Raw genomic sequence first — 17,067 nt, 5'->3', positions numbered from 1 at the left:
AACCAGAGACCAAATTGCAAACATGCGCTGGATTATGGAGAAAGCTAGAGAGTTCCAGAAAGACATTTACTTCTGCTTCATTGACTATGCAAAAGCCTTTGACTGTGTCGACCATGGCAAACTATGGCAAGTTCTTAAAGAAATGGGAGTGCCTGATCACCTCATCTGTCTCCTGAGAAATCTCTATGTGGGACAAGAAGCTACAGTTAGAACTGGATATGGAACAACTGACTGGTTCAAAATTGGGAAAGGAGTACGACAAGGCTGCATTTTGTCTCCCTGCTTATTTAACTTATATGCAGAATTCATCATGCGAAAGGCAGGGCTGGATGAATCCCTAGCCGGAATTAAGATTGCCGGAAGAAATATCAACAACCTCAGATATGCAGATGACACAACCTTGATGGCAGAAAGTGAGGAGGAATTAAAGAACCTTGTATTGAGGGTGAAAGAGGAGAGCGCAAAATATGGTCTGAAGCTCAACATCAAAAAAACGAAGATCATGGCTACTGGTCCCATCACCTCCTGGCAAATAGAAGGGGAAGAAATGGAGGCAGTGAGAGATTTTACTTTCTTGGGCTCCATGATCACTGCAGATGGTGACAGCAGCCACGAAATTAAAAGACGCCTGCTTCTTGGGAGAAGGGCAATGACAGGCCTAGACAGCATCTTGAGAAGTAGAGACATCACCTTGCCAACAAAGGTCCATGTAGTTAAAGCTATGGTTTTCCCAGTAGTGATGTATGGAAGTGAGAGCTGGACCATAAAGAAGGCTGATCGCCGAAGAATTGATGCTTTTGAATTATGGTGCTGGAGGAGACTCTTGAGAGTCCCATGGACTGCAAGAAGATCAAACCTCTCCATTCTGAAGGAAATCAGCCCTGAGTGCTCACTGGAAGGACAGATTGTGAAGCTGAGGCTCCAGTACTTTGGCCACCTCATGAGAAGAGAAGACTCCCTGGAGAAGACCCTGATGTTGGGAAAGATGGAGGGCACAAGGAGAAGGGGGCGACAGAGGACGAGATGGTTGGATAGTGTTTTCGAGGTTACCAGCATGAGTCTGACCAAGCTGCGGGGGGCAGTGGAGGACAGGAGTGCCTGGCGTTCTCTGGTCCATGGGGTCACGAAGAGTCGGACACGACTAAACGACTAAACAACAACAACTTTCATCTTAAAGTATACATCCAGAAAAGCTATTTTGGGTGGTATAAGGCTTTTTAATATCTAGCCTGGTTAACAGGATGCTGTGTCCTTAGAAGGCTGCTGTGACAATTCTGAAAGACACTTTAAGCTGCTCATCTCAATAGAAACTCAGGTGCCATTTCTGTGACAGGTCTGAATGAGGTGTATATTATCTGGTATAGTATTATAAGATCAGTTTCAGCTTCTAAGGCCTAGTGATGCAGGCAGGGTGCTTGTGGCCATTCAGTAAACTACATCCTCCATTGAACCTTATCCATCATGTCTGATTTGAGTGAGCTTGTTTAACCAGACTGTGTGACTAACTCTTTGGGAAGGAGTGGCACCAGCTACACTTAGAAGGGCTAGTACTTAGAAGGCCACTTCTCAAAAAAAAAAATCAAAAAATTACTCTGGACATAAATATTCCCTTTTTAGGGAAGATGCTGTTCAGCTATAATCACACTTGGAAGAGATCTGGGCACATTCCAATCTGGATTCAGGACTGAATCGCCCTTGGTTGCCTTGATGGATGAGCTTTATTGCCCTTGACATCCTGATGGAAGAGGACAGATGACTGCAAACCTGTTGCTTTTCCTTGATAACTCATCTGCTCTGAGCAGCAGATCAAGTAAAAGACTAGGATCCACCAAGCTGTAGCATGCACAAATATATCATGTTTACTAGCCCCTACTTTTTCCTCAAAGGCTTTCAACTTTGGGGTCGAAATCCAAATATAGAGTTAGCATGCGTAAGTATACTGCTTTCAATAAACCTGAAATGTACATCAGATGTTGGGCCAGGAGTTTTAAAAGAATCTTGGGATTTATAGAGGTGAATTATTGAAAAGGTAACTGTAAAAAGTCCACATATTTGAGGATATAGTAGAATCTATAGTGATGTGCACAAACTATCTCAATTATTTGATTGCACAACATGAATTGTCTGCAAATAGGTATTGAAGTGATCTGGCCAAGATTCAGTAGGGAGTTTACAACATGGAACAGCTCCAATCGAATAGTCTCTCATATGGCAAGGCTCATACCTACTGTGCTCCCACTGTCCCATGGCACAATCATTGCATAGATTCTCAGTTTAACTAGTTGTCTGGTTCCTTCCCCACTGTTCCTATACTCACTCCTTACCTTTGTGTTTTCATACATGTTTTCACAGGATTCCAGAAACTGCAGCATATGATAGTTTCAATACTGTATATGTTATATGCAAAAAAGAAACAACTAAAAAAAATTCAGTTGATTGGTTTGGATTCAGACAAAGCTAGTTATGCTTTAGTTATTCCCAACAAAATAAATGGAACAATTAGTAATTATTAACTTAAGGGCCATTTATGTCAATGGGACTAAAGAGTTCTTCATTTTGGGATATCTCCAGTGCCGACAAGGTGTTACTGGGAAAGGAAAAAAATCATGATTAACTAAATTCCAATTGAATCAGAAGCAGCTATGAAGGTGTTGGATAAGTGATTGGAGGCAGCAATGGACTAGATGAAAGAACAAGTTCATAGCTGGGAGTCCTCATTGTTCCACTGGAGTCCCAAGTGGCCTCTGAGCACTTATGCCTGGCTTAGGCTGCTTGGCCAGCCAAAACCACTTCTGGTCTACTATCCTACTGTGGAAGATGGTCAGGAAGCAGCTGTCAGGCTAGAGAGTAGGCAGCCCAATTAATCGCTAGTCTTGGAAGTGCTGCAACTTCCTGCCAGTGAACTAAATGCATTAGTACTAACATGCAAAGCTGTAAATGACTTTGGGTCCAAGTACCTAAAGTAGTGACTGCCCCCACTCCAACATCAACCACTTCAGGTTTTACTACTGGCAGGTAAGGTCATGTTGGTGGTTGTGCCCAGCTGGCACTGACCCATGACCAGGTATTGTGATGCTCACTTACAGAATGTCCTCTCTGGTGAGAGGCAAATTCTCCCCCATTATTAATGAATCAGAAGAATTTAGAAAAATTGCTGTTCACCCAGGTGTTTGGTGGTTGAAATATATTGTTTAAAGCAACATTGAAAGTAGTTGTGAAAATATTTGACATGTTTTTAAAATGTGTAAAGAGTTTCAGGAGGAAGGGCAGGATAGAAATCGAATACATAGTAACAACAATGCCAGGATCTGAAACTGCTTCCTTGTTGCATTAAACAGGGGATTTACTCACTACCTGCTCTTAGAACTCACTCTAGTGAACTTAAATTGCCTTCTGTGAACTGCTCTGAGCATAATGTATTTGTGGAAAATGTGTTATATAAATAAACTAACTACAGCTACTGGGAACTTCAAAAAGATGCTTGTGTTGAGCTCTCTCTACACTTACTAGATATGACTTCTTAGCCTAGAGCAGCAGCACTTCACAGAACAGGAGGATGGATTTGATTCTACACTTTATTCCTAAAATGACCATCTCCAAACTGGGTCTCCTAAACTGTTCATTACAAATAGGAGCCTACTAACTTCTTGAAAATGACTGGCTGGCTGTGTATTGCTTTGTTATTTGTGGCTAGTGGGTAAATTCTGTTTAACCAACTTTTCAAAAGCAGCAGCCCTTGCTGGTTTACTGTTTAGACATTCCGAGCGCTCACACATTTATTTACTTATTTAAATATTTATAACTGCACTTCCATAAAAATGCAACAAGGCAGTATACACCATTCAAAAGTTAAACAGTAAAAACATTAGAAAATGATACGTGTTTTGCCAACAACATGTTAAAGAATCAGGGATGCTTCTGTTTACTGTTTCTGAGCAAAGGGGCACCATGTTTTCCTCTACAACCATCTAGGATCTCATCTGTTATCCATGACTTCCCAAATAAAATATCTAATTGTTTGGAGATTTAGCACCCTGGAGTGAATTTCATCAAATCCTGCTGATTTGAATTCATCTAAATAGGTTTAGCCTTTCCTGGTCTGCAGTCCGTGTTGTTAAAATTATATTAACCATCTGGTCACAATTCATCCTTTTCAAATGATAAAACAAGATGAACAGGCATTCATTCATCTATTGTAAGCAAGGTCATATTCAAGGTATATCTAGGGTACTAGTTTATTTCAATTTTTTAAGCTAATATAAGCTTTTGATCGAGCATGCATGATTGTTTGGTGACATGCTAGCATAAATACACATTTTGTATGATCCATTTTTCCTCAATTAAAATAGTTTGCATATTCCTTTGCATTTCTTTTTATTTTATAATTTTGTGACATGAGGGTATATGTATCAGCATTTCATGGAATGTTATTATATTTTATGTCTGGTTTTAATTGTTGTTAGCCACTTTCTAGTGCTGTATCACCACTACAAAGGTGGGATCTAAATGCATATACGTATACATGACACATAAAAACACAGAGCAAGATGTTCCTTAAAACATTCAGGGCCCAGGTCATTCAAATGTTTCATTGTACATTGCGGATAGGAATTTAGTTCATCAGAATAATTCCTATCTGTAATGTGAATTTCAGTTACATTGTTGTCTTTTGGTGTTTATTATGTTGAATTTTTAATTTAAAAAGGAACAGTTCAAGCATAGACCCGCATATTCCTTTCTCTACTAAAGCTTTCATATTCAGCCTTTCCTTCACTAGTTTCCATGGACCATTTAGACAATACAGACAGCTATAAACAGCCCAGAGTATGTCAAAGCAGTATAGAGAATCTCTTACATTTTAGCTAGCTGTGAAAGAACTGGGTGAAGTTAACAAAGACCTTTACAACTTATTTATTTCTTGAATGAATAACTATAGTAGATAAGTTACTATTCAATTTCAGTTGCTAGGATATGCTAACTTTGTCTTTTTTAAAAAGCCTTACTCTAAATAAGATTGCTATTCAGCTGCCTCATAAATATCAGTGCCTTCTACCCTATATTTATCTTTGGCAGTATTTTTGAAAAGCTTAGCTGGGGACAGTAAATCAACCTTTTCTGCAAGCCATCTTAACTTGTTCTACCTATCTATATTTTTAAGTCACCATTTCATTTAACTAGAGTACATTGTACAGTCCTGCTGACACAACATACAGTGGTATCTCTTCCAACAAGTTTCCAGAGCTTGTTTCCAGTACATTTATAATTAGGACAAGCATCATTCGTGTGCCTGCTAAGAGCAACTGCACGTATTATTTTTCATTATTTATACACCTAAAATCATTTGTCAAATGTGCATTTATCAGTACATGACCAATGTGCATAAAACTGTCAGGTTGTTATTAGCAGTCAGGTTTAGGTCTTCAGTGCAGCCTGCTACCAACATACTTTATAGTCTTTATCTTGGCTACAATTCCTGAAATATCTATTGCTAAAACCATGTCTGTTTGAGATTTCTGAGGGCACTGCATACGCCCACATTGCATGTTCATCATGCTACTATAGACATACTACAACATAAACAAAATTAAAATCATAATTAAACTGCTGTACTTTCACTTAAAATTTTGTTAGACCTAATGGATTCATTGAGGCAAAGGTAAGCAACCTGCACTTAAGCTGTGATTGGAAAAACCTCAACATGAGAACTGGAAAGAAAGTAGTGTGGCTATTTATTATTATTATTTTAACGGCAATTTAATAGGCAAAGGAGACTGCAATTTCCAAAACATTGCTGTTTAAATGCACGTTTGGAGAATAATCCACAGCTTATCGCAAAAACCAAAAAGTTGTGTGAAGGAGCCTGCAATCTTGCCAAATAATCAGGTTTCTCCTATGTAGTGAGCAGTATGGATGAACAAGAACTACAGCTCCATGGCAGATCTAACTGAATCCTGTGCGTGCTCGTACACATGCATACTGCTTTTTGAATTGCAGTTGTTACTGTGAAAGAATGCAGAAGATAATGGGATCGATCTATACAAAGGTTCCTTCCATTTTATTTATTTATTTATTTTATTGCATTAATTAACCAGACTTCCCTCTTAAGGGTTAGGGTGCAGCACATTACGACACTGCATAAAGACTCTCCTCCCTGCAAGAGAGGGGAGTGGTTGTGGCCGGGAGCCGGACTCTGCCTCAAGCAGGGGGCGTTAGCCCCCTGCCTCCCACTCACCTGGCTGGCGCCCACGCCCACGGGCAGGCACCCAACCAGGTGCCTGCGAGGGGGCGTGTTTAGCAGCCTAAATTGCTGCGGCACCAGCCTTCTGGCCTCACTTTTCGTCGTCCCGTCAAATCTGTATGAAACTTAGGTCAATTTGCTGGTCCAAGTTCGAGGCCCGGGTGTTCTCTGCGGCATACGTTATAGCCTCCTTTAGGCCGGGCCCCCAAAACTTTAAAGATACATGTAGCTGCCATCAGCTTCTTTTGTAAAGCCATGTTTTCCTCCGACCCATGCAGCGACTTCCTGATCCGCAGAGCTATTGAAGGTTGGGGTAAGCTGCAACCCCCTAGAGCCGAGGGCCATAAGCCAATTTCTTACAGACTGCTCTCTCAAATACGCATAAAGCTTAAGTCGATCTGCTGGACCATGTTTGAGGCCCGCCTTTTTTTTCCCCCGCTGCATATGCGATCACCTTTTTTGGCGCCTTGAGGGTCGGTGAAGTAGTAGCCGAGGTTAACGCAACTGGGTCAACGCGCGGCCTCCTCACGGAGGACGTGCAGTTGTCCGAAGCTAGCACGACGGTGCGAATACGTCAATCCAAAACGGATCAGGCAGGTAGGGGTCCCCTCATAAAACTTACAGCTTCAGCGCAGCGGGGCCCATGCCCGGTCAAGGACACTAGATGGTACCTTTACCTCAGACTGCCCGGTCCTGGCCCGCTCCTGGTTCACGAGGATGGGTCACCTTTGTTGAGACACCAATTCACAAGGGTACTCCGCAAAGCTATTGATGCCTGTGGTTTATCTTCCCAGGATTATGCTGCACACTCATTCAGGATTGGCGCCACCACAACAGCGGCGCGCTTGGGTCTGCTGGCAGATAGGATTAAAGAAATGGGCCAATGGAAATCCAATGCTTATAAAGGTTACATTCGCTAGTATGCACTCCGCTGCATTACCTCTACTTACCCGTCTTTCTCTTTCCTTTATTCTCAGCCATTCTCAGAAAAAGTGTTTGTATTTGCGGCCACAGTATAGTCCATTGGGCCCGTGTTGGCTAGCTGCGGCCTCACCCCTAATCTTGGGTTGCCACCTGGAGTGCAAGTTTCCTGGTTTTTGAGACGAGGCATGTGTTGGGAAGAGCTTGTGCCATTGCTGAGGGAGAAAGTCGCCATGTTTGGCCCTCCCGACATCCTTATCCTTCAATTAGGGGGAAATGACCTTGTTAATAGAAGAAGTGCGGACTTGTCGTGGAACATAAAAAGAGATTTGGATGAGATTGCTGCCTTGTGTCCCGGAACAATGGTGTTCTGGTCCTCCTTCCTGAAGAGAATTGTTTGGCACGGTGCGCAGAACTGTATGGCCATTGAAAAATCCAGGAAACTCTTAAATCATGCAATAGCCCGTTGGGTGCGCTTTATGAATGGCCGAGTCATTTCTCACGACCATATCCAGATTGGCGATCAGGCCTTGTACCGGAATGATGGGGTTCATCTTTCAGACCAAGGGAATGACATTTGGTTAAATAGCATCATCATCAGCATCGGGGATTGGTTACAGCTGTGAGGGTATTGGTGGCAAGCCTTTTGGGCTCGGGTGGCAGTTAGGCATTGGAATAATGTGTTATGGTGTGTCGAAGGGCTAGGTGTGGCCATCGCCTGCGCCTTCAATTTTGGGTATTCCGTTAAAGGAATACGGCGGTCGTGTATTCTGTCCGATGCCTGCGTGGCGGGAGGCCATGGCACGACCCTCGGTGACATCACGGGAGAGCTTATAGTTGGATTAGCATCAACAGGCTCCACCTACTGGTGAATAAACCCCCCCTGTTTTAGACTCACCCCTCTCTGAGGGGGTGGAGTCAGCTGACGTAATCCAGTGCCTAAGCCAATACCTTTTCACTTGCTGTAATCAATAAAGTTGTGGCCTTTTCTTGCCCATTAACCTTATATCACATGTCCTTGTGTTTTCATTCCACTACGCGGGGATCGGGTCCTCGAACCACAAATAATCAAATTGTAAACAACAGCACAACCAATATAATATCACTAAAAGCAGAATGATCAAATATCCCCACAAGCTTTAGGGGAAAGGTGCACTTGCATGCCTTCTAAATACATGCAGAGTTGGCACTAGGCAAACATCTACAAAGTAAAAGTTACAAAGTCTGGGGGCTACTGCAGAGAATGCCCTCTCACATGCCACCACCCCACAGATTTCTGAGGGTGATGGAATTGCCAACAAGGCAATAACCTCCTCTGCCAAGCTTAACTCTTACATCAGTCAAGAGGACAAGGCACTTTCAAGTATTTGCAATCCCAGTTGTTTAGGGTTCTGCATGTCAAAGACATGACCTTGAATTGGGACTAGGATAGGCAGAAAATGCCATTCTCTCAGAAGCAGTGTAATACAAATTCTTCCAGCCAAACCAGTGAGTAGTCTAGTTGCCTTCTGCACTTCTTTCAACATTCTGAGTTGTCGTCTTCAAGGAAAGCCCCACATACAGCACATTGGCTGGAAGGACAGAAATGATATTTTGCCAGTTCCATTTCTCAATATAGCACCCAACAAACCTCTAGGACATTGTGAGAGGTGATGCTGAACTCCTCTCAGGAAATGCTGCCACTGGCCAAGAGGAAAGTCTGGATCCAACACTATGTGATCACAGTTTCCAACCAATGCAGACTGAACACTCACATTATACCAGTACTGCAACAGATGGTATCCGAAAACAATATCACACAAGTCATAGTGTATGGCTTGCCAGGAGGAAGAAAGAAGACCATCAACTCAGAATGCTGCTGGCTCATGGCTCTGGTTTTATATTAATACAAATGCTTCTCCAAGATTAAAAAGTATCAAGGTAACAGGTGATAATAACAAAACTGAGATGGAGTGATTTATATTTCATCCACTATCTGAAAGCATTGCAATGTGCGGTCTCTGCTATAGGTTCAACAGCATACTATGTCTTAAAAACAAAAACGAATTTTGTAGTATTTCTATTTGGATTATTTTTTAAACATCCATGACACAATATCATAGCTACTCATGAGGAGAAGCAAGATATAAGCATTATTGTTATTTAAAGAGGGAGACAAAGCAAGAGGAACAAAACAGTTCACAAATATTATTTGGTTTAATTCCTGTAGCACAGCCTTCCCCAAACACAGCCTTCCAGACCGAACTCATAGTCTTCCCTGATTATTGACCGTTCTGGCTAGTCTGAACAGTTGCACTTCAACATCAGGAGAGAACCAAGTCGGGAAAGGCTGCTCTTGCTAGACTCTTTAAATATCAGAAAGTCTCCATTATCTCTCCCCAAGAGTGGTATTTCTCATCCTACATTCTATATACATTTATTAGTGCTTACAGATTCAGCCATCCCTTTTATACTTATAGAATCCTCCATGATTTGTTGTGTTATTCCTCCTTTTCACATTTCTAATAATACCCATATTTCCACATAGCCATTATTCCAGTAAGAACCAATTCACAAGTTGACATGGCTTGTTTGAACTGAACTGTGCTGGAGCTACATCACTGCTCCACCACAAGCACAAGTTGGATCACACCTAAGCTACCATAGGACAGGTGTTCATGGTGCACTAAATGAAAATTTCACTGCAAGTTCTGTTAGGCACAAAGAGCCACCACTATTGCAGTTCAGGTGAAATAGATTCAGTCCCAGTGTGATGATCTGTTAGCATTCCCATCTTCCATAGTTCAACTGAAGAGGTTTTTCCACTGATCTGGAGTGCCTGTTACTCCAGTTTAGAACCTGCACCTACAACATATTATCTAAATCTACTCTTGGGCAATAGATCCAAATTGCTCTCTAAACATTGGGGAAAGTCAGATTTACCTTTGAGATTAAAAAAAAGCTCTGCAAGAAATACATTAATGAGCACAAGAAGGGATCAGTATTATGACATCAGTATGCATTCTATGTCAGCCTGACCAAGTAGCTTCAGGAACATTTTGCATGAAAGATTAGGTATATATTTTAAAATGTCATTAGAAATAGACACATCATAATCTATCTGTGTGGTGTTGGTGGGGAGAAATACATATAGTTGATTTTCATCTACATCAAACCTCATTATTTTAAAAGATACTACTTTCTTTAAAATTGTATAACCTTAGCCTGTATTAATATTTCACAGTTTAGCCAATTATTTTACCAGATGAAGAAACAAGATGCAGTTCCAATCAGTTTGCTACTAATTTTTTGCCCATTTTCCTCACAGATCTTATTAAATAGCATTAAGGACAATTTGCTATTAAGGGTAGCTATTTCCTATCACCCCTGCACTGGGCTAGCTAAAATTATATATTTTCTTAATATAATCCTCTTAAGAGTAAGAGGGGATCTCTTTGAGGCAAGTAAGGCAAAATTGAGGTTACTGTTCAAGAGACCTTGAATTAAGCACTTTGAGAAAGAGGGCAAGGGCAAAGTTGCAATTTAAAGAGACTGAAATGAGGATTTAGCAAATCTAAGTATTTTCTTCAGTATCTGATACAAAATATTGTAAGCTGCCTTAGGGACTGACACTTCATATCAGATGTTCTCTAGCGCTGAGTAACTCCCGCCAGGAGTTTTCTTTTTGCATAGCTTACAAAGCAAGGGAAAAGATTCATAGTGCAAGGTCACACATCTACCATACAAAAAGAGCTGCTGTAAGAATGTCTTATATAAAAATAACCAATGACTGCAAGCCCATGATGTACAGCAACTTAATTTTCAAGAAAACTAAACAATGTAGCAACTTTAAGTATTTCCAGTAATACTGAAGAGCCACGGCTCAGTGGTGGTGGATCTGCTTTGGATGCCTAAGTTCACAGGATCAACCATTGGCATCTCCAGCTAGAACTGGGGATGGTCCTTGAACCTGTGACTCTGCAAAGTGGCTGCCAGCCAGTTTGTAGACATTACTGAGCTAGATGAATCAGGTGGGCTGACTACATATGAGACAGCTTCCTATGTTCTCAATACTAGACTATATCCTAATACAGACAATCAGTGGTCTGGTTCCTATGACATGGTAAACCAGGAGACATTCCCTGGATTAAACAGACATTCATTCATGAACCAGGCAATAAGCTTTAAGCTCCTCAAGCTTTGCTCTTTTCTTATTTCCATTATTATTTTAAGGATATTATATCCAAAACACCCACTAACCTATATCGTAAGAGTATAGGGGCTTCTTGAAGTATCCTGCGATCAAGTAGGCCTGCGTTAAGCTAAATATCTACAAACAATATGACTTATCACATTAAAGTAGGGCAAAAAGTCTTGGTACCGTCAGTTTATTAGCCTCATCTAATGGTGACAACTAGCAACATCTATCACAGCAACTGGTGATCTTCAGCAAAACATTTCTCTACTGTGAACAATTTACTCTAATGTCAGTGAAGTGCCCTGCATACAAATTTATTGCAAGGCATAAGAAAGAAGCAAGATGCCTGTAGACATATTCTAGTTTATTGATATATAGACTGCAACTTCATTGAGGGAGAGAGGTGTATTTTTGTCCGTATTACTCAGAGAAGTGCCAAGTACATTGGTGGTGACAAATAAAATATTTGTAATAAATGTATCTGATTATACAGACCGAAATGTGAATATATCTCAAAGTTATACTGGCTCCCTTTTCGTTGCAGCTGTTCTGGACAGTTTGAGATATTTGTGATCTGCCCTTCACCCAAAAGGTTCTAGGGCACCAGACAACAAAGATTCAAAGCATGATTCACAATAACTAAAATTAATATAACCCATGTCATAAAATTCAGAATACCAAAATTTACTTGTAGACACAGAGTTGTTTTTTGGAAAGGTATTATTGCTCTTTCCAAGGCCACAGAATGTGCAAGCAGACATGCTTGTGATGTCTCCAAGCAAAAGGATTCAGGTATAGAGTATGTATTTTCATACATCCAGATCCTTACACTTTACAGATAAAGAGGGTAAGTCAAACTACAATTGGGAACAATAGCCAGTTCGTGCTACTGTTTGCTTCCTGCATTATCCTGACAGAATCACACAAAGCACAAAACTTTAGTAGGCTAGGTGCTAAGAGGATATCCTCAGAATAGCAACTGGTACCATTCCAGAACCACAGCAGATAGAGATGTGTTTGTTCATACACAGAACAAACCAAATAGTCTGATAGTTCTCTTCAGTAGCCAGTACAGGTGGTGAGCATGTGAGTTGCTCAGTTACTTATGTCTTCTTTGACACTGAAGCCTCTGTGTTTTTCAGCAGGAAATAACAAGAGGTGGACTGACTTGCAGCAATCTCTTGCTAGGTAAGCCAAACAGTAAATCAGCTGTACAAAGACCTCAAAGTAGGTAACATCCTCCTTCAAGCTACCAAGCAACTCACTTTACATGTGTGACCCCAAACATATCATATTGGGAGGGGGAAAATCAATTAAACATATCAAGCATTCTTTGCAATCACAGTACCTTTCACCTAGATGTTCTACAGCTGCTCTTTATAAAGAAACCAAAACTTGAAATTCTCACACACATTTACACAAATGAAAACAAAATCACAATGGGAAAGTAACTGGTGGAAACTGCAGCAATTCTCCATATTTAAATACGTCATCAAGAATGAAAGCATAATGTCTTGTTGACATCTTTTTATGTCTCTATAATGGTCATTAAAAAGTCTTCTTATATCAAGCACTAAACATCATGTAAAATTGTAGAAGTCTAACAATGCACTTTGCAGCCCCCCAGTGGTAAAGTAGAATTCGTAACTTTGACAGAATTCATATGTACCAGTTTTTATAGAATAGCACTCCTCAAACACCTACAGACACAACTCTCACGTTTGCCAGAAGGAAATCATATGGAGGTTATTATAAAGATGATAAATAGAGGGACAGCTGCTCTATTTCTGTCCATTGTTTGTAATCTATATTGCAATCAAACTGCATGCAAAAGACAAAGATTATAGTAATTGGGTGATGACCTCAGTGCCTTGTGCTCAAATAATCTATATTTCTGCTGGTTCTCAGAGTATAGTCCTTCAAGTTCCTGTGAATTAATGTTAATGTTTTGTCCTAAGCATACACAAACAGCAATGAACAAACTTTCAAATCATAACTATGGTATTTACTGTCTTTAAGAAACAGTGACATTTTCAAAGCAGTGCTTAGTAAAGTTCTAACCACTTCTGTTTCACACTGAACAGTTGGCATCCTAGAGAAAGATTCACAGCAGAAACGCAAGGCAAAGGGAAATCATTTACTTTTTGAGAGGCAAAGTGAACCACAGATGTCACCAGTAAAACTAGTTGGGTTAAAAACAGAAATTACTAATGCATACTATCAAAATAAATCTATGAATAACACGTTTCATCATAGAGGGAATACCAAAAGCCACCTGGGGTTATCTAAGCAGTTTAATGCTACAGAGACTATTATTTTCCCTGCCAAGTTTTCCTTTCTCTCTGACAACATTGCTTTCCATTGAAGCAACACCATAGCAAGGGTGAAAACTCTTTAATGTGTTTCATACTGAACCAAGGAGGAGTATTGCAAAGTGGAATGAATGGAAACTCCAGGGCCAAGTGGGCTCCCCCAGCTAAAATGAAAAACGAGTATTTTCTGTGTTAGGCAGGCTACCTCAATGTTTTGGTGTCTTCAACTTTGCTGATGCAAGAACCGAAATACCAAGTTTCAGTGTGTACTACTGTACACACAACCGACCTTCCCTACCGATTCGAAAACCCTCTTCAAGGAAGCCCTTTGGCCAGAGGTCCACGCGAAACAGACTCCTTTCTAGACTGGAGCTCCATGAGGCGAATAAACATTCCGCCCCAGTGTCGCCTCCTCATTTGCAGCCACTGGCTGCAGTGGCGTAGCGTGGGGGGTGCAGGGGGGGCCGGCCGCACCGGGCGCAACATCTGGGGGTTAGGGAAATCCACGGGTTAGGGGGCGCAAATCCACGGGTTAGGGGGCGCAAATCCATGGGTTAGGGGGCGCAAATTACTTGCCTTGCCCCGGGTGCTGATAACCCACGCTACGCCACTGACTGGCTGCCTTTCGCTCAGCCAAGCAATCCGTTGAAGCCCCGCCAGGGTCAGAGCGCCCGTCTGCGAAGAGCGATGCGTTCGAGGCACTTCACCTTCCCAGAGCCTTCGCTCCTTGCCCAATCGCGGCAGCGCCCGCACGCCTGCCCAGTTGCCCCCCAACTCCAGCGGCTTCCCCTCGCCCTTCCCCTCACGACGCCTCCAACTTTCCCCGGCTCTTCTTTCCCTCAGGGATGCGTCACGGTGAGGGAGTCCCTCTTCCTCGCCGCCTCCCACCCCACCCCCTCTTCTCTCTCCCCGTCTCCACCTGCCGTTTCCAGGTGCAGCCAACGAAGCTTCCCCGCTTCCCTCACCCGCGCCAAGACCAACGGCAGCCCAAGCGAAGGAAACTCCTCCGGCGCGCCACCACAGCCTCGTCAAGCGCAACAAGCCCGCCAGACACAACAAACGCCGCCGCCGGCGCCCTCGCAATGGCCCCGGGAAGGAAGCGCGGGCGACGAGGCGGCGCCCCTCACACCTGCGCGCAGCCTGGCTTGGCTGGGAAGGCGGCGGCGAGGCGAGGAGGGAGGGAGGGAGGGAGGCAGGGAAACTTCACTTACCTTTGGCGGCGAGGAGACTGGCGACCCCGCACAGGAGCAGCGCCCACTCCCAGCACTGCCTCATCCTCTCGGCGACCCGGTCAAGCAGGACGCGCTTTCTTCTCCTCCTCCTCCTCCTCTTCCTCGGCTTTTATCACAGCCGTCTCCCTTCGTCGAGGCGGAGGAGGCTCCGGGCTGCGCCGCGCCCTCCCTCAGACCGCTCGCGTCGCTGGTCTGTGGCAGCGGAGTGAAAGGGGAGCGAGGAGAAAGCTGGAGCAGCCGCGTGCTCGCCGCGGCGTCTGCTAGAGGAGGGTGACGGCTACTGCTCAGTCATTCGCAGGCTTTACTGCCAGGACCAAAGCAGCTCTCCGGCTTTCAGCGCGGGACTGCTGCAACGTCACGGGGAGGAGAAGCGTGAATATTCATGAGGAGGAGGGGCGGGGGGGGAGAGAAGAGACGCGGCTGGATGTTCGGCGCGCGCAAACTACGGCACGCTTTCAGAAGGCTGCCACTTTCATTCCGCAGGAATAGCCTCTGAGTTGGGGGCTTTAAGCTCTTCTGCCTTCTCTGGATGTTGCGGTCAGAAGGATCGGGTGCTGGCTGCCCCGGGCCAAGGTGTGAGCAGCCACCTCTTCCTGCTGCGCACCTGCTTTCTCGGGTTGGTGCAGCGCGGAAGGTTGGCTACGAAGCAGCCACTTCATCTTCTCACTTGCTCACCTGAGTTCGCGCTCTCTGTCTTGGAGGAGAAGGCTGCAGCTCAGCTAGTCAAATCCCAGTGGCTGCTCCTTGCACAATCTCGCACCCTGCTCGGCATTAATGGTTGCCACTGCCTTTGATTCCCTACCTCCTCTCTCCCTCCCTCTGAAATTAGGCTCTTGCTGCTCATATGTCCCCTTTCTTACGAAAGAACAATAGAAAGGATGGGGCCCAGTTATGCAGAGGAAATAGGGGGCAGGGACTGCCTGCTCACTCACCCGCTCTCTCTGAAGAGCATGTTGGTGAGGGATTGGGTTTTCACTGGGCTCACTCTCCACTGCTGTGCCACCCAGCAGGAGAGCACAGGTGGGCAGATGAAGTTGAGGTGACTGCTTCTTCCATGACCAGCCCCTAAGCAACCTCTTTACTGAGTATCCATCCAGATTTGTTTGCCCAAAGCTTACACAAGAGGCTAGACCATGGTTGCAGGGATGCTATAGGACAATAAACATTTATCCTGATTTACTTGCACTGTGTTTGCAATTCACCCCACACTTATCATTGCATTCCCATGTCACTTTCCTGGCCGCAAGAAGTCTTTTTTAAAAAGGGGGTTTGTTGCAATAGGGTGACAGAGCAGTTTAATCACTTAAATTGTGCAAACCTAAATTACCAGTATACACTTGAATCCCTCCTGCAAAATACTGACAGACTGGAGGTGACCCTGTGTGATGTAATGCCCAGAGAGGGAAGGTGGACAAGTGGACAGAGGCAGCTGCTTGTGCTGACTCTTAAGGTTTTCTGCTGTTACCTAGAAAGCATGAGAGAGAGAAGAGTTAGCTACGCTACCCTGTGGTTTTTTGTGGGTGGTTGTTTTTTGTTTGTTTGTTTGTTTGTTTGTTTGTTTGTTTTTTGCACATTCCATTCCCACCCACCCCCAAGAGCAGGATGTGTTGCCAATGGTTCTAGGGTGCTCCCTAGCTTGTGACATCCCTCCTTATCCACTCTCTGCTCCAGGGCAGAAGAAGGGATGGCTGTTATTTGCTATTTGACCACCTTCACTAATCAGCAACAGTGCTAAGTGGCTGCTTTACTTTCAAAATAAAAGTGGCATTATTAAACACACTTTAAAAAAACACACCAAAATATGCTTAATTTAATGTAGGTGTTTAGCTTAATGTAGGAGTCACCAATGTGATACCTATGGGTGCAGTGATGCCCCTGAAATCTCCCCCTGGTGCCCATGAAACCTCTAGGCCTTCTATTCACTGAACCCTTGGTCATGAGGTGTTCCTTGTTCTCTTTTGAAAAGTACATAGAGTTGAAGGAGGGATTTAGAATAAGAATTCTTGTTCCCACTTCCCCTTTCAGTTCTATGTGCTTTTCAAGATTCCAGATAATTCTATTGGATATGACCTAAATCCTTTGGTTTTTTGTTTAAGTGCAGGTGTACTTTCTGTCTGTCTTGGGGGGGGGGGTTGGGGGATGGGAGAGACGTGACCCAAAGGGGTGGAACTCACAGCATGCACTCAC

At 43.4% G+C, this 17,067-nt stretch overlaps 1 protein-coding gene across 2 annotated transcripts in view; it reads right to left on the bottom strand.

Annotated features, from left to right (window-relative positions):
* The window catches only part of CLSTN2 (calsyntenin 2), a 368,030-nt gene extending 352,834 nt beyond the window's left edge, over positions 1-15,196 (bottom strand). For both annotated transcript variants that reach the window (XR_013838896.1, XM_079975860.1), the window contains exon 1: positions 14,860-15,196. Coding sequence is in view for 1 of the 2 variants with exons in the window: in XM_079975860.1 (XP_079831986.1) it covers positions 14,860-14,923 (64 nt within the window). In the remaining variant the exon portion in view is untranslated. The remainder of the gene's footprint in view (positions 1-14,859) is intronic.
* Positions 15,197-17,067: the final 1,871 nt, after the last annotated feature.

Source organism: Podarcis cretensis, assembly GCF_951804945.1.
Source record: "Podarcis cretensis genome assembly, chromosome: 5".
Lineage (NCBI taxonomy): Eukaryota > Metazoa > Chordata > Lepidosauria > Squamata > Lacertidae > Podarcis > Podarcis cretensis.
Note: the sequence above shows the minus strand (reverse complement) of the source record. Positions and strands in the feature narration are given on the sequence as shown.